This window comes from Platalea leucorodia (genome assembly GCF_965183815.1).
Source record: "Platalea leucorodia genome assembly, chromosome: 22".
In the NCBI taxonomy this organism is placed as follows: domain Eukaryota; kingdom Metazoa; phylum Chordata; class Aves; order Pelecaniformes; family Threskiornithidae; genus Platalea; species Platalea leucorodia.
Window position 1 is genome coordinate 7,950,979 of NC_138844.1, and position 20,832 is coordinate 7,971,810.

A 20,832-nucleotide genomic window follows, 5' to 3' on the forward strand; every position below is an offset into this window, starting at 1 on the left:
TATCGGTGATAAGACAGAGCACACTTGGACTCTTTGTTACGGTGTTATCTCCCGCGGGAGCTAATCCCCCCAGGTTTGGACAGCAGAGAGTGGTGGACTGTTGGATTTTTTTTAATTCTGTTTTCTAAACAGGAAAAGCCAAGTTATTAGAATGTGCTTCTGGCAAGAAAAGGTCAGTTTGTGACTTTCTGTTTTTACAGGGAAAGGTTTTCTAATTCAAAGTGTCTGGAATATGTAAATATTTAATCATTTTGTATAGGAAAATTTTGGATTAAATTAAAAATTCCAATGTCAACTTTTAAGATACTAATTCTAAAAGCCTGCAAAGCATCAAAACTAAAACAGTGCTTAAGGTTAGGAAGCCAAAATTCTGTCAATCTCAACTTGATTTTCCCCATAGTATTTCAGCTTGTGAACAGTTTCAGTATGTTTGACTTTCTGGCCCAGCAAGAGAAGAGAATATTTGGATCTCCAGGAATTCTCACGCAGGAAAACTCCTCCTTCCAGCCCACACTTGAGTGGCACACAAAAACTATTCTGTTTTCCCCCTTTTTCATTAACTTCATAAGGGCCCCTGAGCTCTGGTCCTTTTAGAGGAGCTGGTTTGAGAGCTGGTGACGGGATGGTTAAGAGCAACGCAGTACATTCATGGCTGACCAAATATTATCTCATTCATGGGGGCAAGCCAGCCCTCCTACACCACTGATCTCTGCCAGATTCCTCCTGTACAGCATCCTGCTCTCCAGGTCTGCCATCAGCCAGTGTTAATGCTTCCTATTACATACCTCATGGCAGCTCTCATCTTCTTGCATTGGTCTCCTTGGATGTCAGCAATATCCTTGGCACGTTGCACTTGTATCATGTTTTGAAGAACTACTCAGCTGCCGCAGCCATTTTCTTTGTCACTGAATTTGACTTGAGCAGTCTCTGAGAGCTCCCCTCCAGCCAGCACGGCATGCTTAGCAAAATAAGGGCAAACCCCTGCCTTTGCATCACAGCTTTGCTGTTAAGCCATGTTAGATTTGATCAAAATCTGGTAAGATTTTATAGATATTTTAACATAGCATGTAACAAGTTCTTTGTCTTGAATTTTGAAAAGATAAAATACCAGACGTCAAGCTCCTGATCTTTTTAATGTATTTTTGGTGACTTTCCTTTGCCTTTGCTTTCCAGGCTTGTGAAATACTCTAACTACATTTTTCCTAGCATCTCTATACTGCCACAAGATCTAAAAATGTATTGACATAATGTAACATGTACACAAAAAAGAGCTGAGATTCCTCACTGATAGCAGGACTCCATGAGCCGGGGACTTGAGAAAACCATCAAATAGCCTGAGCCTTTAAAATGTAAAAGCTGGCATCAGTGATCTCAAATCTGAAAATTTTACAGCCATTGAGAAAACAAAAAAACAAACCAACAAAAGTGTTCAGCACTCAACAAGTTTCTTAAGGTTTTAGCACTGGGGGATGATCTCACCTCTAGGCATCACATCCAGAAGAGGCCAATCCTTGTCTGCAGAGCAGATTCTGTTGTGCCTAAGGAGGGATGAGTCGCAAGTGAAGGAGCATTCAAAACGTCTCATCCTCGTGTGGATTGAGCACCTAGTAAGGGTAGGGCTCCTGGCACAGCCTTTCCCTCACTAGGAACGTTAAAAGGATCTCTCCTCATTTTCATTAGAGGGAGAAAGTTGGTGTCTCAGCTACTCAAAGATAACATGCCATCGCCTGACTCCTTCCAGAGGCCATTCGGAGAGCCTCCACCCTCCCACACAATGGAGTTTATCTCGGAGGTTTTTCCTGCCCCTCCCTCTGTCTACACCTTCAGGTATCCCATTAGGGAGGCTTTGATACCCAAACCCAGTAGGAAAGCATCCAGGTCACTCAACCTCCACACATGCAGCAAGCCAAGCACAACCTCAGAGAGGTGCCCTGATCCAAGGGAGCCCGTGTCTTGCCTGCCGGAGGAGGCAGCCTGCTGCACGTGGGAACGTGGACCTGTGCAACCACCACAGCCCTGCCGAGAGGAACCAAAACCCACTGTTTTTTCTTCTACACGCACCTGAAACGATGTGATTTCTCCTTTATGCGGCAGCAAATCCTTCCCTGACCTCACTCACGACCAACTTCCTAGAATACAAGAGGGTATTATTCTTGGTAGGATTTGCCCCCTGCTTCTCTTCCTCCTGCATAAAACAGGCATAATGACACCCTGCCTTACAGGGCTTTTGAAAGCCTCAATTAAACAAACTGCTCTGAGATTTGTGCAAGAGGAAAATTAAATCAACTTCCTATTGTAAAGCTAGAGTTACCGCATGCATATTTCTGTAAGTATATTCAGCCGCTGTGTGAATGACTGTAAATACATACCAACCTTCATAACAAGGCTTGTCTCAGTAGGAAAGAAGTCACTTGAAGTTGAAGAAAAGCCAGATTTAGTTTTCAATGCAACCTTGATTGACCTCTTCACATCCACCCTTGGCACTGAATGTGGAAAAACACGTGCAGCTGTGTAATTAAAGACTAGCGTTGTGTACCTGCCTAGGTGGTGCTCCCCAAATGAGGGGGACCCAGCACCACACCTTGTGCTTGGTCCCATGGATGAAGAAGTAGTCTGAAGGAAGATCAGCCAATTTTCTCTCTAAATGAGGAAAGCCACATCCAGTGCCCCTGGAAAAGGGTGGCAGGGTACCTCTCCACTTACAGCTGTAGAGCAGACCCCCCCGATGTTCCCCATGCACACCACAGAGGTGTAAGCCTGGCCTCTGCAATCTGGGACTGCAAACAGCAACTTTCCACTTCACATGAGCCGAAAGAGATTTTCATAGGCCAAAGAATTGGCCACAATCTCCCAGAACTCCCCAACCCCCAAATAACATGAAAATCAAGAGCTACAAGGGTCCTTTGGACTACAAAACATTAAAACAACCTGAATACAGGAGTCACGCTCGCACCCAACCCCAAAATCAAGTTGCTGTTCACACACTGTGTTGGTGCTTGCAGTGAAGACTCTGGGGTTATTCAATACCAGGAAGTACAGGTTAGACAGCAGGCTCCAAACCTCACCAGGATGTTCTTCCTTCCTGGAAACAGCCATGGACCAACAGGCTGGGAGCTCCAGGGAGGTGCTGACATGTTAGACTTGCTAGTCATCTTTGTCATCAATGCTTTCCAACCACAGCCAGTTCCCACTCATCCAACTGTAGGTCAAAGACCATATTTTCAAGAGTAAAAGCCTTCATTGGCACGACACCTCCTGTCATACCATACAGCCTTTGGGCAGGAGGTAAAAGCAGAGGCACACATGGCTAAGATTCAATTGCTTCTTCCTGCCTGTGTTCCAGCTAAGTTGCCAGGTCTGGCTTGTGCTCTCCATAACAAAGGTAGCTGTATCCTATTTAGTTCAGATTAGCACTCACTGTTGCCTACATAGGTAATTTCCTGCACTGTGTCCCACTTTCTCAGCAATACAAGCTCCCATTCAGCAAGGCACTTACACACAGAACTTACTGCCTTCAGCAAGAGCTAAGCACAAACTCCAGAGCTTTGCTGATTAAGCACAGAGCTGACAATTCCTTTCCCTCTAGAGCACCTCACTTTGCAGGAGAGTCCTCCAAAAAATTCCTCCCTCCTCCTTGCTTTTCTAGTAACTTCTATCTTGCCCTGAAAACATATATGACAACACTGTTAGAATCCTATGGACATTGTACAAAAAGACGTGTGCCAAGCACACACCCCTATCAAGGCAGATGAATAACTAGAATAGCAAAAGTGATCCTGATCATGTGTCTTCTCTTCTGGACTGGTTTTCCAAATATGGCACCAAACCAAAAGTGGTGGCACTAGTCTGATTGACAAATCAGATCCAGTTGACCAATCCAGAGAATGAAAAAGACTGCATCACTCAGTTTCCCTCCATCTGTCTTTACAGAGATGGAAGGTCATTCTCCAAATACCTTAATAACTTGATCCCTGCGACCTCATCCTCATCTTTGCCCTCACTTCTAGGCACTGAAACCTGTGCATCTTTCATTTGTGCTCAGGAAAAACAGTTAAGTTCAGTTTGGGTCTGTGATTCCTGTAGGGAACCCAACTGGGGACCAGCTGGGGCTCATCCCAGTGCCAACAACAAAAGGAAGCTCTTTCTGCTTTAGTTACAATGCAATGCCAAAAGCCACTGGCATGCATACATGGGGGTTCTTTCTGCTCACACCTCTGTTTTATTGAAAATAATCAGATCTCATCTATCCTGGAGCTCTACAACTAACTACAGAATTGGAAATGGTGGTGACATATTCTGAGAAGGTGGAGCTGAAGTATCTGGGAGAAAAGACAATTGTATCTGGTCTCACAGGCTTCTGGTCAGAAGCATTTGATGATTACTGTTGTAACAACAAAAATCACTAAGGATGACTGCCATTTCCCACTTTGCTGTGCTGTCAGGAAGATCCTGAGAAAGCTCCCATTTTCAGTGGAATTTACAATTTATTTATTTTTGAAGTGATGGTATCAGAAATACTCCCCAGCCTCTTGTTCTCCTTACTTCCCCTGTTTACTTCCTGCCTCCCAGTTTCTAGCCGATGTGCGAAATCAGTATGCCACGAGAGGAACAATGTACCTGGGGAGACAAAGGGTTCTCTGCCATTCACTGGAGCCCTCAGCATCACAGCTGGATCGAAAGCCTTTCCGAAGGACTGGTTCTGGCTCAGTCCAAGTCACAGGCTTGATGCCATAATCCCTATGTGAAAGGGTTATGCAAAGGGTCAGAATAGGTGATGATAAAGTTCCCTTCCAGCCAAAACAATCTATGAACCTCCAAGGAAATCCACCATCCTCTGGCAAGAGCCAGGACCAGACTTTCTGAAATGTAACAATGTCTGGCTCCAGAATCGCAGGGGCAGCGCCTCTGAAGAGCTATGAAATCATCTCTTCTGCTTGGGAGGTTCGACAAGCTACATTGGCATTGCCTGTCAGCCACAGACCACAAGACTGGAATGCTGGGAACAAAACCAGAGCAGATACACTCAGAGTGGCTTTAAAGCTAATGTTACACTGCTAAAAAGGAAGGCGGGGGGGGGGCGAAAAAAAAAGGCACTTAACCTGGCTTTTCAATACAGTAAAAGTCAATTCGGAGATTTCCTTTGAACATGCTAGAAAGCCATTGTGCAACCCAGCCTGCTCGGCAGACCCAAAGTGGGAACCTGCAAGTCAGGACCAAGGTACCTGAGCAGAGCTGTGTGGGAGGCAAGGCCTGGCCTGGAGTCGCAGGAGAGCAGCAGCTTCACAGAAAACAGGAGCTGGTGGAGATTAATGAAGGAAGCTCAGACAGTATCTGTCTGTAGGAGGCCTGGCTCAATTCAAGGCCATTAACTTGTTGCTTTCTGAACACCACCAACAGGACTGGAAACAAAAGCATGTCTGCCCAGCATGGTTCATGTTGAGCGATTGCTTAAATACTCCCGCAGAATGAAGAGCATTACGAAAGGCAAAGAGCCACCTCAATGGCTGAAGGCTCACAGGGATGCAAGTTTTTGCATGAAGCCCAAGTCAAAACCAGGCAGGCAACTGGGATGTAGCCTTGAAAGTAGAAACAAATAAATTATTAGCCTTCATCTTCTCGCATTCAGGAGTTTAAAGGGGAGTCCATCAACTTTAAATAAATCATGTTTATAATTAAAAACATATTTTCCTGCACTGCTTACAAGCCTTTAGATGATTAATAAGGCATTTTTTAAATTACTTTAATTCACATTAATTATGCTGCTTGTTTATACCAGTCAATAATTTTTCTTCCAGGGAGATAAAGCTATCCCAGGAGGAGGTCTCCCTCAGGGGACCAAGAGGGAAAGGACTCCAGGGAACTGCCTAAGGCACCAATAACACATGGGAGGTCTTTCACTGAAAGTGACAGAGCCGGTTACATGAGTCACATCACATCAAACACTCACAGGACTTCTTTTACTAAGCCTCACTCTTTGCCTGAATAAGATGAGGAGACATGAGCTTGCTCAGCTCCCAGAGGCCTTGAGCTGTGTTTTGCCTAGACCTTGCCTGACATACCAACCTTGCCAGGGAACCAAACTTTGTAGGTTTAGCATGAAAACAGCAGCAACTGCACAGCTTCTGGGTCGGGTCAGGCTTGTGCCCGGCAGAAGCCAAATGTGCTTAGAAAGAAAGAAGCCTTATCTCCTCCTATTTCATTTGCAGATGCTGGAAAGTCTCTTAGCCCTTTAGAAAATACAGTACAACAAATTGCACAAGAATTCTCTTCCCAGTTATTTGATTCCCTTTCAACATTATTTAAAAGAGCTAGATATATATAGAAAAGCAATGGTGCATCTCCATTCCCACCTCAGCACTGCAGCCTGCCTTTGTGGTGTGAATGGATTTGCTGGGTCACCTTTCCACAGGAAGGGCTGAAATGTCCCGACCCAGAAGCCTCCAGGTAGCAGACATACTAATACCTGCAGGGCGACAGCAATGTGGATGTTATAAACTGATCATGCTGCCACATGCCCAGCCGAGAGTATTGCTACAGACCCTTCCAAGGCTTTACAAATAAGGGTGCTCCTGGTTTGACTCTTCAGGACTCCTGCAGACTCATCAAAGACAGCAATGACATTTCCTCTTTTTTTTACCCTTTCTCCTCTGTTTCAAGACAGCTGTTATTTCATAACCTACGTGTCTCTATAGTTGACAGTTATTCTTAGGCAACTGTAAGCTACAAATACAAGTGTCTGTCTAACAAAAAATACATGCTTTGTGTAGCATGAATTCCTCTTCAGCCAGCGGTGCACACACAATAGACCTTGTTGCTTCATGAACTAAAACAAGGTAGGAGATAGCAGCCAAGGCTTTCCCTTCTTGAGAGACGAGAGCAGGCACTAGTGAGACTCATGATAACAGAAGAGGAAAAAAAACTGTAGTTACCTAACAGTGGCCCAAATCCTTCAAATCAGGTGCGCAGAAGCACGTGAGTTTCTGTAGAAACCTGATTTATATTAATCAAACCAGCACTGAAAAGCATTACCACAAAATTTATTCTAATACCTGTTGCACCACACCCTAAAAATAACAAAAGAAAACAAGCTGAGATAAAAGATATTTGCTGTCAAAGGCGGGGAAATACCTTCAGAAAGCCACAATGTTGGCTTCCTCTAAGAAATTAAACAAAAGTGGTAGACATTCTTCAGATTTCTTATCAAAGATAGGTGTCTTGTCTACTTGTGTTTAGCACACCACCATGACAGGCCAGTGCAGTTCATGACCCGGGGGCTGCAGTCAGCAAGAACAGTTTCTCACTGTTCACGCAGAAAAAACAGGTAATTCTGCGTAAACCCTGGTCCTGTGAGCTGCTTGTGACACTCTGCACTCTGGAGGTGCCCAAAACTGGCATCAGCCCCAAATCTTTGAAAACCTAAACCCTGGCTGATATGAATTTATAGCACATGAGCTATAGTGTGCTAGCTCCCGAGATGAACATCCTTGTGGACAGTGAGGGCAAGGCAGCATAATCTGCTTTCTCCACAGGTTATCTGCATACCATGAGGTATCCATGGGGAAGCTGGCACAGAGAAACTAGCATGCTCTCAGTTCCTGCCCTTGATCAATGTACTTTAACTTGGGGATTTGCACAAACCTGAATGACTAAAAGAGAGCTGCATGAGATAAGTTGGCTAAGGGATTCATATTAGGCATAGTGACCAGTTGCAGAGAGGAGCAGATTTACCCTTTGTATGGTTTTTGTTCCCAAGACAGAGAGTACGCTACACAGAGGTAAGGTCGAAGCTCTTCTGTTTCATGTGGAAATCCAGAGTAAGAGTGACTCGCTACTCAACTTGCTCAGCTGCTGTAAGACAGCATGACCATTTCTTAAGTTGTTAAAACCACGAATAATTTTAAAAACTCAGACCAGTAGCAAGACATCTAAATTACTGCTTGGTCTCCTCTTAGAGCATTCAGCCTTAGCGAAACTCACTTGAAGCGATGCTAGGCACTGTAAAAGGCACTGAGGTCCTGTGTGCGCCGAACTCCGTAAAACCACATCTCACCAGGAGGAGACACTGCACATGGCCATGAAGAGGCTCCAACCTAAAAAGCGTGCCCTGTTTCCTCACAGCTGAGGGGCGGCAGGCTTGCGGTATTTGCACTGGATCCATACTCGATACATTGTCATTTGTTTCCCACGGTTCACTTGCAATCGCCGATCAACCAGATTCTGGACTTTTTCCAGCCCAGCTGTTGTGAAGAGATCTTCTAATTCATCTGGAAGCAGAGAGAAGGAGATTGAGGATGCCATAGCTTTCATTTAACTGATACCTGCTCACACTGAGGGCTAAACTATGTTGAAAGATGGGCCAAAGGAAACTCACGGTCTCACTCTGGCAGGGAAACGTAAAGAACAGACAGGACTTTATTACTGTACTATGGGGGGATTAAGACCACAGTTTCTCTAGTTTCTCTTGAGTTTACCTTCTACCAAGGAAGGAGAGAATTATTTTGAGGACAACTAGAATTACAGAGACTTGACAAAGAGAAAAACAGCAGCAGTTTCAGACATGGGCATCGCCAATTAAGGGAGCATCTTCTGGCGAGTAGGGACAGATCCATTCCTTCCCCCTCCTCCCTCTCTCCAGAGGAATTTCAGAGTCTGCAAGAGCCAAGAACAGAATCAGACCTATGCTGTTAAATGGTGGCAATAAGATCTGTGCTGTATAGGCTGGAGGGGAATGAGATTCATTAAGGTTAAGTTTTGGAAAAAAAATCCTTAAAAAACCACAGCCTGTTGGGGCCCAATCAAAGCACTAAGAGCCCTCGAGGCTGCAACACTTACACGGGCAGGTATTCCTGACCAAGCAAGTAAGTATCATAGTGCCCCAGCACACTGGCTGTGGGCAAAGCCAGACCAAGTCCTGCTGAGCAGCAGAGAGGTTGTTCAACTGCAGCCTGGGAGCACATGATTTGTGTGGAGTTTCTGCAGAAAAGGGCTAACAGGTCCCAGCTTGTGCTCTTTTATCGGATGCTTGCCATCGTGAAGCGTTTGCCAAACACACATTAAACATTAATTTTGTTGTGACAAACAAGACTTGTGCAGCAGGGAAGGGAATAGTTTGTTGTAGTTGTGCCACTGCTCTAAAACTGACCAGGCAGAGGGCCTGCGGTGGAAGCAACTGGAGGTGCAATTGATGATAAGCAAGGAGAATACAACCCCTGCTGAACACCGAGAAGCAGCAGAACTGGAGAGGCTGCCTGAGCTCTATGCAGAACCACGTCCTTCTTATTTCCTTGTAGGAGAACAGTAAAGTTAAGAGAAGTTCCTTCAAGTGGTGTCCATCTCACTCCATCCTCTGCAGGCAATAAGATTCAAGGAGAGCTCCTCCAATCCTACCCCTCCCAGTGTACCAAACACACTAGCCTTTCTCTAACAGGTTTTTCCACAAAGGAATTCACCATGACATAGTCGCATCAGCAAGTGACAAGCCCAGGTACCCGTGCAATTGGGAGACATTTAACATTTCACACTGCTCCAAGAAAGACAGGTTGGAAAGAGCTAGTGGCAAAATTTGAGGGCACAGGGACAAAAAGAGGTGAGGAGAATCAGAGGGATGTTTTCTAGCCTCCTACCTTGTGTAAAGAAGTAGACTCTGGTGCCATCACCTCTCACATAGAAGTTATCAGACAGACATTGACCTAAGGGCAAGAAAGATTTAAACAGTTACCAGCTATCATTTAAAAATCAACAACTGCCATCCAGCTGCACATAAAGACAAGAGGCACTTCTCTCAGCACATGCTGTGCTTAAGGGGAATTAATGAGCTGCTTCCTAAACAGGGTAGACAGTACTCCAGAGAAGCATCATCTACTAGTGATCTGGCAAGACTCCCCAGGGGAAAAGAAAATACCTTTCTTAAACCGAAGCTGGGCCAGATCGTAACGGCCATAATCTCGTAACAAAATCATTCCTCCTGGTTTCAGAAGGCGACTCAGTCTGTTAACGATGCATTGCATCCTGAGGAAAGAACAAAACAGAAGTATTCATCATTCTGCAAAATGATGCTTGTTTTCTTAAGCTACTTTCCAAAAAGAAGGTATAAAGTTTTATATATGTTTCAACTTCATATGAAGAGCTACCAAAAGCTAGCACTTTTCTGAGCTCTCTCAGATGTAGGTGAGTTGATTTTATTTGGCTGTCTTATTTCTGACAGTCCTCGATTCTGCTTTTTTTTTCTACAACAGTAACTTAGCCTGCCACAGCAGGGATTAACTGCTGTCTCTTATTAATTATAGAAGTATCTCCACTGGTTTCTGTAAAACAAGTAATAAGTGAACTTGAAAAATGATGTGAAATAAAACGGAAGGGAACAAGAAAGAGAGACTAGTATAGGTTGTAACACACTGTCAGGCTAAGATCACAGCACTTTTCTTAACTGTATTTTGAACCTGTCCCCTCCCATATGAGAAATTCATCTAGCCTTTGAGCCTTAAAATCTAGCAGCGTACTTTCCACAAATGGGTGCTGAGTGCTCAGTGTGGCTGGGGTTCAGAACAGGTGAGTAACTGTGAGTGCAGCAAGACATCACCTATAGCCACTTAGCACTTGCAAATCACACCTATCCTGTACCAGAATTTCTTAGAACAGGAAGTACCTGCAAATTTCATTTTCAGAGACTTAATGGAAAACTGGACCAGACACAGAACAAACTAATTTTCCTTGATATGAGGGGACTTCCTATTAAAGAACACCAGTTCTATACGCATCATCTTCTGCAACCAGAAGGAATTATTAAAACTTACTTCTCTGGGAGAATCGCTGAGAGGACAAAGATAAGGATAACAACGTCAAGACTCTCGTCTGGCATTGGGAAAGGACTTTGGTCATTGCACAGGTCATGGACAAACGCAAAGCAGCGAGAAGAATCATATTCTGCATTGTTCTGTATTTAAGGGGAGAGAAATTAGACCATTAGCAGCAGACCCTGATCTCAATATTATCTGGACATGGGAGCATTTAAACTTTCACATAATAAAGCGCTGTGTCCAGAGATCTGCTTCAGCCTCACTGGACTAAGGCAGATGGGGTCAGATAGGTTCCCTGGTCAGACAAGGAACAGGGGTGAAATGTGAAAAATAAGTACACGTGGGAAATTTAAAAAGAGCTTTGGACTTGTTACATTCAGACAATCAGCACTGCCAAAAACCCAAAACTGGATTGAGGGATTATTGCAATTTTAAGATCAGATTTTCCACTAATAACAGTAAGAAGTGAGGGATTTACACTGTTAAGCTGGAAATCTTTACAAAAGTGAGAGTGTCAGGGGCCCTCTCGGCGTCACTGAAATCAATACTCATTTCAGCTACAAGCAGACTACTCCCTATACCCCAAACATGAAACCTGTCTGCCTAAAGCTACTCTCTTAAAAATCACATTTAGACTTCTAAATGAAGTTGTATATTTTTCTAAAGCTGCTGCTACAGATTGCAGTAGCCTCTATAAACAGTGCTTGTGTCAGCTTAAGAGAAGGAAATGGCACACTGCCTCTGCTACTGTGCTCCCCATCTCACAAAGTGATTGATTACATTCGATACTTCATATATTCTCAGTTCTGTTCTGACCTGAAATTTGTTAGCAGTATTTGTCCTTTGACTAAATTCCAGCCTCCTGCTCCACAGACAACAGTATCCCTCCTTAGCTGTCTGCGCAGAAGCAATCAGACCATGTTCCCAGAACTGCAGTGACAGTAATGCACACACAAACCAAAACCAGCTTCAGTTCCTGTTAAAAAATAGCCTGAATGTTTTCAAGGTTCAGCAGCTACTCAACTAAAAGAGCACTGGATTTAGAAAAGTACTGCCAACCACAGGGGAAAGAAAATCTGGCTGACTTGTCTGCTGCCAATGTGACATTTTGCGAACTCCAACTTCCCTCATTTCTACAGTCTTTGATGGCTCATTTTCCTGACTTGCCAGTACAAGGGTCAGCATCAGGGCTAGCTAAAAAAAGAAAGCTGCGAACACAGCTAGACAGCCGGTGGCAGCTGTGATACGTTTGTGTTAATGTGCAATTGGCACCATGTACTTCCTGCCTTCATAAGTAACCATTGAGTTTACCTGGACAAGATCCACAGCTGTTGTAGAAAAATCACAGCAATAAACAAAAAGGCCTGGGTCACTGAAATAAATAAAAGAAACTATCATCATTTATATAAAGGTGTTCCACAGGAATTAAGAAGTGTCTCAAATGCACAGAGCATAGAATCCCGGACTTTAGTCTATCTCTGTCAACAATGCCTTGTGCAAAATCTGGTGGATCACATTGCTCCTTTATGCCTCCGTTATTCTCACATGGAACTGACTGCTTACTTTTCCTTCTGGAAAAGGAGAGACACTAAGGCCTGTATGAAAATGCGTTCAGAATGAGACATGTAAACTTGCATCATGTTTCATTGGTTGCATTTTAAGACCAAAGATTTCCAAGCTCAAAACACAATCCTTTGAAGTTGCAGATGGCAAGGGTACCATTTGCCTTTCTCTGAGATTGTCTAAACTAAGAACACATGCAACACTTTTCCAATTGTTTTTCAGAGGCTGGTATACCGTGCAGGTAAAAACCTACTGAGAACTACTTACTTGTTGGTTTGTAAAATTGGGAAGACGGTATTTCCAGCACCACAGCCAACCTGCACAAACAAAGCAGATGTACACATAGTGAAAAGAATTTCTTCAGCATGTCCCATGCAGCTAATTTCAAATCATGTCTCTACAGCCATGGAACAAAGAGCAACTCATGAGTAACAACTGAGCATAGCAGGGACCATCTGCAAATCTCACTGCAAGAGCTGAACATGTTCAGCTTGAGGAGCAGGCTTACATACAAGCATTTGTGGGAAAATAGATTTTGTAGAAATCTTACTAACAAGCTATATATTATTACTCTTTTGAAAACTCTTATTGCTGGAATCCCAAGGATAACAACCAGTATGAATCACTGAAGTATTAGCAAAAGCCATGGATTAGTTGCATTCACTTCCATAGAAAATCAGAGCAATGGAGAAAGAAGTTTGCTTTACTATAATTACATCCTGCTGTTTCAGAGTTTCCTTCACTACATGGCTCTTGCTCAAGTTACGACCAGGCCTACAATGATTCTGCCTTATTATTCCTTCTACTTGTTCCCATTTGAAGCGAAGATGGCTCACACAACTGGGTTTGGGGAACTGGCCTCTGAATGTTTAAGGAATCAGTAAAATCAAAACAGACTGAGCAGAAAACACCACTGATGGCTTGCAGTGACAGATATTACTAGAAGTACTCAGGTGAGACAGGAAAGCCACAATGACCCAAGAACAACAAAGTCTGAGGAAGTCTCAAAGCCTCAGATTAAATAAAAAAATCAAAAGGACAGTTCATATTGACTCTCCCTGGAAGGGTGGAACTTCCATAGAACATGAAGCATTCAACAAAACCAGCTACATCTACAGTGAACAAACTAGAGGTGGCCCAGCTGTCAGGAGTCTAATATTTAGAAGTCCTACAGACTTGTCTGGGACAAACCCTGTATCCATCTGAGATTCCATGTTCTTACATGGGCCATAAGGAACAAACCAAACAGCATATTTACATTCTTGGTTTCATTGTTTTGTTTCACACCTCCAAAGGCAAACAAAAGTCAGCACAAACATGCAAAAGATAAATGACACGGGAAAGCTTTATACAGACAAGCAAAAGAATAAGCTTCGTCAAAAGATGACTTTTAAATGTTTGTTTCAACATCTGATAGTAATAGTTTGTCTTTTAAACTTGGAAACTTCTTATGGTCCTTGTGCTCTGCCAATTCACAGCCTGAACAAAAAGAATCCCAACAGATTTAATTCAGTTCTAAGCTGCCCTCTGTTTTTTGCATTTTACTGACTTAAGGCAATCATCCCCTTCAGTTGCTGTTTGCCAATGATATATAATTTTACATCCTAGTCACACTAACACTGATAGAAGGGACTGTTTGATGTGTGACTGTTTTACAGCTATTACCTCTAATACACGGTAAGATGCAGATGATCCTGGGTAATCTCCATCACTTTGATTCAGCTCACTATACTTCTGTGTAGCCAGCTCCTCTGTGCAGATCTTAGGTGTGCTTTTTATCAGGTTTAACTGATTCTCTGCCATGGTTTCCAATGAACAATGTCCATTTTCACAGCTTCCCAGCCCTTCATTGTTGGATTCTTCTTTGTTACTAAATTCATGCACAGAATCCCCATTTTGACTTGGGTTCCTGTTAGGTGCCAGCTCAGGAAATTCAGTGAACAGCCAGTGCCTGTCCTTGAAGAAGCCATTTTCATGGATTTTATAAAAGTCATCCCAGTATCTCTTAGCATTCACCTCATATTCCTCTGCGAACACAAACAAAAACATCACCAGCAGTCAAATCAGAAGGTCTCTGAGTTTAATCGGTTCAGACAGTGAGGGATCACTGCAGACATCTATTCAGCACTCTCTTTTAATAAGTAAGGTTACTGACTGAAAATCACCTTTATTTAAATTGTGCCATCCCATATAAACACTTAGGCTGCCTCCTCATGGTCACTTTGTTAGGACTAAAAAAGGGAAAAGAGAGAGAAGAGGAAACTGTCTCCTGGTAGGATTTAGAGGAAGCTGGCAGCAGAAAAGGCCTCTTTGAAGGAGACCGGAATGAAGAAATCCAGGTTTTACTTCCATCTCTAACACTAACTTGTTCAGTTCACTGGAACAATTCATTTAGAGCCTCGTGACACTAAGTGTCAAGAACTTACAACTTCTAAGGAATTCTATGACAGCTGCCTGGAGCTGGAGAGCTCCTGTCCAACATGCTACCCCTTTTTTCAGATGCAGAAAGAGAAAAATTAGTCAACTATCCAGGCCTGGCAGAAAGCTCAATTAGCATTTGCGCAATACTCCAAGATTACAGGCCAGCATGTTTTACACGAGTATTGCTAGAGTCCAGTCTACAGCACTTTGTTTTCCATAGTTCTGTGCATGTTAGAGCATCACACATTTATGAAATTAAAACAAAAGAGGGGAATCAACAGAAGTGACCACTGTCATTAAAGTAACAGTGGAGAGCTAAGGTGGATAGACTAAAGATGATAAGAATTAACTTCAGCAGCAAGCATTATCATTTTCACACCAAGTGGATACATTCCAATAGCAAGATAAGTATTACAGAAAGCTGGAAGAACTCTTACAAAGCCATGATCTAATGAAATTCCAGTCACCCACAGAATTATTTTCAAACACCTTTACAGATTTCAGATCAAGTACAGTTGTAGGGGAACTATTTTTTCTATGGGAAGTTATGAATCCAACTGGCTTCCTGAATTCTCATGAATGTGATGAGTTCTGTGTCCTAGGAAATAAGAGCTAATTATAGCATCTTATGCTTGTAATCACCTAGAGGCATTAACATCTATGGCCAGAAACCCCAACTGCGTTTCAATAACACGCAACTCCTCAGCCATCTTTGCACAGCAACAAGTGCATTACTGAATACAAATGATTCTCCCACAATCAAAGATGACAACTGTATGTGAGAATGGATAACCTCTCTCCAACACCTACTAAGAGTAAGGTTAAGAGAAAAAGCAGGCACCTTAAAATTGGAGATTAGCATTATTGTCTGAACTGCAGTTTATTTATTAGTCTTTCTGAACAGCATACAAGTGTTGAGAAAATATCTGAAGGGAGATAGTAAAATGAACCAAGAACATGTGGAAAAATATGTAGCCTCAGCCAAATATAGACAAAAATGGCTTTAACAAAGAACCAGAAGTCAGTCATATGTATATTTTTAGTAGGATCTATCCCTGAAGCACAAAGAGCTATATATAAAAATAATCTCTTTCCCTAAACTACAAGGATTTTTCTCCTTTTAAGAAGCTTTGTCCTTAAACCCCAAGCCGAAAGAAATTTTAATGTCCGATATTAGACTAGAGCAGTAAGTTTGTGCCATGATCTCACTGTAGCTCAAAGCAAGCAGGGTCAAGTCAGTTTATTATTTGCATAGAAGAACTCAATGACTGCTAATGGCAGAGGAAGAAGTGTTATTGATTCATACCCTGGCACACTCCTTGCTGAATTGTCACTTCTTCCATGTACTAGTAGGGATATGCAAGGCTGCTGGGGCTGGAAATGCTCTTTCACCTAACAAAAATATAAAGTCCTGATTCCTGCTGGTCCCTAACAGTCTCATGACAGCCCGACTGTAATGGGATGCTTACCTGAGGTGCTGGGGCAAAATTCCAGTCCAGCCATTTTGGATTACCCACATTGTTGCCACAGTATAACACTGAACAAGACATTGTGCTCTTCCTGTGTTAAATTATTGTGAAATTCTGTTGGATGCTATTGAACAGCTGTTATACTCCAACCCACATGTGTGGAAGCTTTATTTAAAGCTCATTTACCTCAGAGCCTAGTGTTTTCAAAGCACTGGAATAAAGGATCAGTAACAATATAAATGCAAGAAATGAAGGGCCAGCTGACAAAGATCATGCAAGAAATAGATTTAAAACAAAAAAATGACCATAGTAATTTTTCAGCCTGACTTCCTGCACAACTTATGCCAGAAAAGTTCACATAATACTTGCTTCAAGATCCTTTTTGTGGGGACATCGGCGTGCAAGCCGGATTCCTCCAGAGACTTTCTTGATAAGGACTCCTGACTTTCCTGCTCGTCCTTGTAAGGACACCCCCAAAGCCAAGCCCATACTCACCCTTTCACATTGCAGAAGAAGGGCAAACAAAAGTAACTGTTCGCAAAAGACAGGAAGAGAATCAGGGACCTCCTGAATTGCATGGGGGCTAATTATGGAGCCGCAAAAGGAAACCAAGAAACTCTTCCACTTCTTTCTTTGTTCCCAGCTAGGAGACACGTCTTCGACATACCCCACAGAACTTCTCTCCTTCTTCAGAACGAATTCTGACAGCCCCAAGAAGTCCACAGAATAATACAGCCATAATGACCAATAGCCTGCCTTTGTTCTCCTCCTTGGACATTACTGATTCTTAAAACACTAGACCCTTCAGGCAGATTTGGCTGGGCTGGCTTCCCTATGTTTCAGCCATCCCATTGTCTCCACACGCTTCCCACTGAATAGCAACCATCAAAATCTGACTGGCCTCCATTGTTCAGTCTGGGAAATACATCATGAAGACCTGACAAACTGCTCTAACAGTAAATTGCTCCACAATTTCATAGTTGTATATAGGTTTTCAAAGCATGACAGACAGCATCCTTTAATGTTAACCAGATTTGAAAATGAACCCAACACAATGGGTATCACAATAGAAACTGCTGGATACTTCTGAGAATCCAAGAAATTAGGAGGGTTGCTCTTTGGTATAATTAAATTTGCTATTGTGAACACAACTGGAAGCTATATGGGAAGTGTCTCAATAGCTCCAATAGTGTTCAACATTGCCTTACAGATGACACACTCAATTTAATTTGAACAAAAGGAGCAGATCCATCCTAGAACTCAGCAGGATATAATAAGATCATCATCAAAAAAGTCTCTTATCATACCAAAAGAACAGGAAGCCATTTCACTATCATTTAAGGGACTGGATGATATCTAGCAGGTGTGGAGGAAAGATGCATTATTAACCAACTCACAACAGCTTCAACCATATTACTTGACTATAGACCTGTGCATCTTTAGCTTGATTCAGATTCAGGTAAGCTTTGCATTTTGGATGTATAAATATCCTTTAAACCAAGTTTGAGGAAACAAAAATTCTGGAATCCCTCTCTGATGATAAACACTTCAATCATGATAAAATCATTTTTCTTTGCTTCTGATTTAATTATTACCATGCTGTTTGTTAATCTGGTAGAGATGAATATGGACACTACTTTATTAGACCCTCTTAAGAGAAAAACCAAGCTTGCATTAGGGATAGCTCCACAGCATGCAAGCAAACAAAAGATTGCCTGATAGAAGTTAAGCTTTAGAGAGCAAAAGCAAGCAGAGAAAATAAGACTAAATGAGGCTGTTGCTCTACACTGAAAGAAGTTTGTTGACAAGGACCACTAACAAGTATTTGAACGTACACAACATGAACAAAGAAGCTCAACCCAAGAGGATTCCTCCCAGGCAAGATCATTTCCGTTCCAGTAGGACAAGTCTCTGGAGAAGGTGGAAAAAGTCACAAAGAGGTAAATTAAGAATAGAAAGATTCCTCCTCCTCCATTTTTCATTATCAACCACTAGGTAATATATTTTTGAATGATTCAGAAGATGGGGGGGAAGGGAGGAATAAATGATGATGCATATGCAGCTCTGGCCAGACCATGCCACTCTTGTATGAACAAGTTAAGACTCAGCATTACAATAGTATCCAAAAGTACCTTGTTTATCTTGTGGCAATAGCTGTGAGCTGTTCTCTTGAACTTTACTTCTGGCACTGGCTTCTTGATCTTCTGACCACTCCACATTATCCCTGTTGTAAAAAACAAGATGAACTACTCAGCTGAGAATGGTGGGGCAAAGACAGAGAGAAAAGTCTAGACAGGTCTCCAAATTGACAGCTGTGGAGCTCTTCCACGATCTCTAATTCTAGCTCAGCAGCAGTACAACAGCTATCAGCACATATGGTTCCCGGTTCTGAATGAACTGCACTTCTAGCATTACAAAAGATGTAACTGGGAGGGAGCCCAAGAGACACCAAATCTGTCCCCTAATCCTTCCCCCTTTTTGATGCTCAGCCAAGTTTAGACGAAAGAAATCCTTACTATAAAACCATGAGGGCCTCCTTGCAGAGGAACTGCTATTCTCACACAGTGAAAAGCACTTGTTCCTCCTACACAGGTGACGGACAGGTAGGTGCTTGCGAGCGTTCACTCAAGCAGGTCATCAACATGGGCCATTTGATTTAGCTGTCTTAAAAATCTACATTTGCTTTCTCAAGTTAAAACAAAAAAGGCAGTAGGGCTATTTGGAAGGTAAAGTGTTTTATTAATATTAAATCCAATTATAAGAAAAATGTGCAGGAAGCTTTAAAGCATTAAGAACCTATTAATAACTTAATTGTGCGTACACAGTTGTGTAGTCATTAAAGTGATTCACTTGACCTTTCTTCATTAAAACCAGTGAATGTAAAACAGACTACAAGGATCAAGAAGCACTATTCTGGACTCAGGAGGAGTTAGTCCTTTGATATTAACTTACAAAACAAAGCCTTGACAAATGTCACGTCTGTGAAAAACTAGATTACTAGGAGTTTCTGCAAGGAAATACTACTGAGGATATGCTTTAGTAACATACCTTTGATGTAGTATAGTCCCAAAATGGATTACAAGCTGATACATGCACAAATTACTTTATTACAAATTAAACATACCCAATTGTTAATAGGGTATAGCAGCCAGAGACCAAAAGTGGACATATTTACTTCAAAAATGCAAAATACTTTCAGTTCCCAGCAAATTTAAGAATCTGGGTGCTTAACATATCTTAAAACAACAGCTTTCTCTAACCAAAGACCTCCTGTTCCAAGCTAACACCTAGCACGATCTCACACTGTTACAGCGTCATGTAGCAGCAGATGGGTGAAATGATCTTTGTTCATAATGTATACATTGTACATTAGTCACTTATCTATACAGATGGAGAAGGGTTATGGATTTCTGAGAGCAGATCATTTAACTTTATTAACTATAGCAATTAAACAATTCCTACAAATCAAAGCAACACATTCTCCTGAAACATCGAGGGAGCCTGAGGAATCCCGACTGCTTTGGGAGGAGCCGAGGAAGGCTCAGGACCCCCCGGGCATTACCACCCCCAAGCACCGGCCGAGCGGAGCATGGCCCTCCCGCACCTCCGAGCCGCCTCCATGGTACCTCCATGGTACCGCCTGCCACGCTGGCAGCACCCCAAGGCGGGGGTGCCAGCCCCCCGCCCCACACCCACAGCTCCCCCGGGCCTGCTCCGCGCTCCGGTGGGCGCTTCAAAGTGTGCAGCCGGGCCCCCATGAAGCAGAGCGGGTCAGCTCGGGGCTGACCCGTCCCTGCCGCCAAGAGCCCCGTTACACAGCACGTCGCAGCAGACTACCGGGAGGCCGGGGCGGCGAGGACGAGCCCTCCCCCGGCCATCCCACCCCAAGCCCCGCGGCCAGGCGTGGAGAGGCACCACAGGGCAGCAGCGCCCCAGAGCGCCTCGGCCGGCTCCCCGGGCCTCTCCGCGGTGGGCAGCAAAGGGCTGGGGATGCGGAGTGGGCACCGGCGGGGCGAAAAGGCGGCAACCGCCCTCACCAGGCGTTGTGCTGGAAGAGGCGGGCGGGGTCGGTGAGGAAGCGCCTCCCGAAGGGCCGCCACTCCGGCGCCTCCTCCCTGGGCGCCGCCATGATGGGCCGAACGCCACCGGAACCGGAAGAACCCCCCGTCGTCCGACCCGACAGAGGACTAGGCGGGCGGTGGTGGTCATGTGAGGGACGCCGTCGTCACGTGAGGGTGGTGGCGGGAAACGCTCTCAGCGCCACCCCAGAGGAATGGCGGTAACGGCGGCAGGCTGGGGCGCCCGTGTTGGGCGGGAAACGGCCACCACGGCGATAAAAACGCTTTTCCCGGCTTTCATTTAGCGTTTCATACATCAGGGTGGGAGTAGGCCCAGCTCACGCTGCCGTTGTCCAGCATTCACCAGCCTCTGGTGGCATCCAGGCACGGCCTTTGCCTGGGTTCCATTGCTGTTCCCTGCCTCGCGCACTGCCATCTGCGGCAGAGCTGGCGGTCCAGTCTGTGGAGGTCGGCGGCTGTTGCCAGCTCCCAGCAGGTGTTCCATGACCAGGAGTAGATGCAGAA

At 43.8% G+C, this 20,832-nt stretch overlaps 1 protein-coding gene across 1 annotated transcript; it reads right to left on the reverse strand.

Moving 5' to 3' along the window:
- Positions 1 to 700: 700 nt before the first annotated feature.
- METTL2A (methyltransferase 2A, tRNA N3-cytidine) lies at positions 701 to 20,814 on the reverse strand. The gene is made up of 9 exons (XM_082331863.1): positions 20,287 to 20,814; positions 18,382 to 18,473; positions 14,025 to 14,386; positions 12,627 to 12,676; positions 12,108 to 12,168; positions 10,794 to 10,933; positions 9,902 to 10,008; positions 9,624 to 9,689; positions 701 to 8,264 (listed from the first exon to the last, which is right to left on the reverse strand). The coding sequence occupies exons 1-9, from the start codon at positions 20,376 to 20,378 to the stop codon at positions 8,113 to 8,115; spliced, it is 1,122 nt and encodes a 373-aa protein (XP_082187989.1). The 5' UTR covers positions 20,379 to 20,814; the 3' UTR covers positions 701 to 8,112.
- Positions 20,815 to 20,832: the final 18 nt, after the last annotated feature.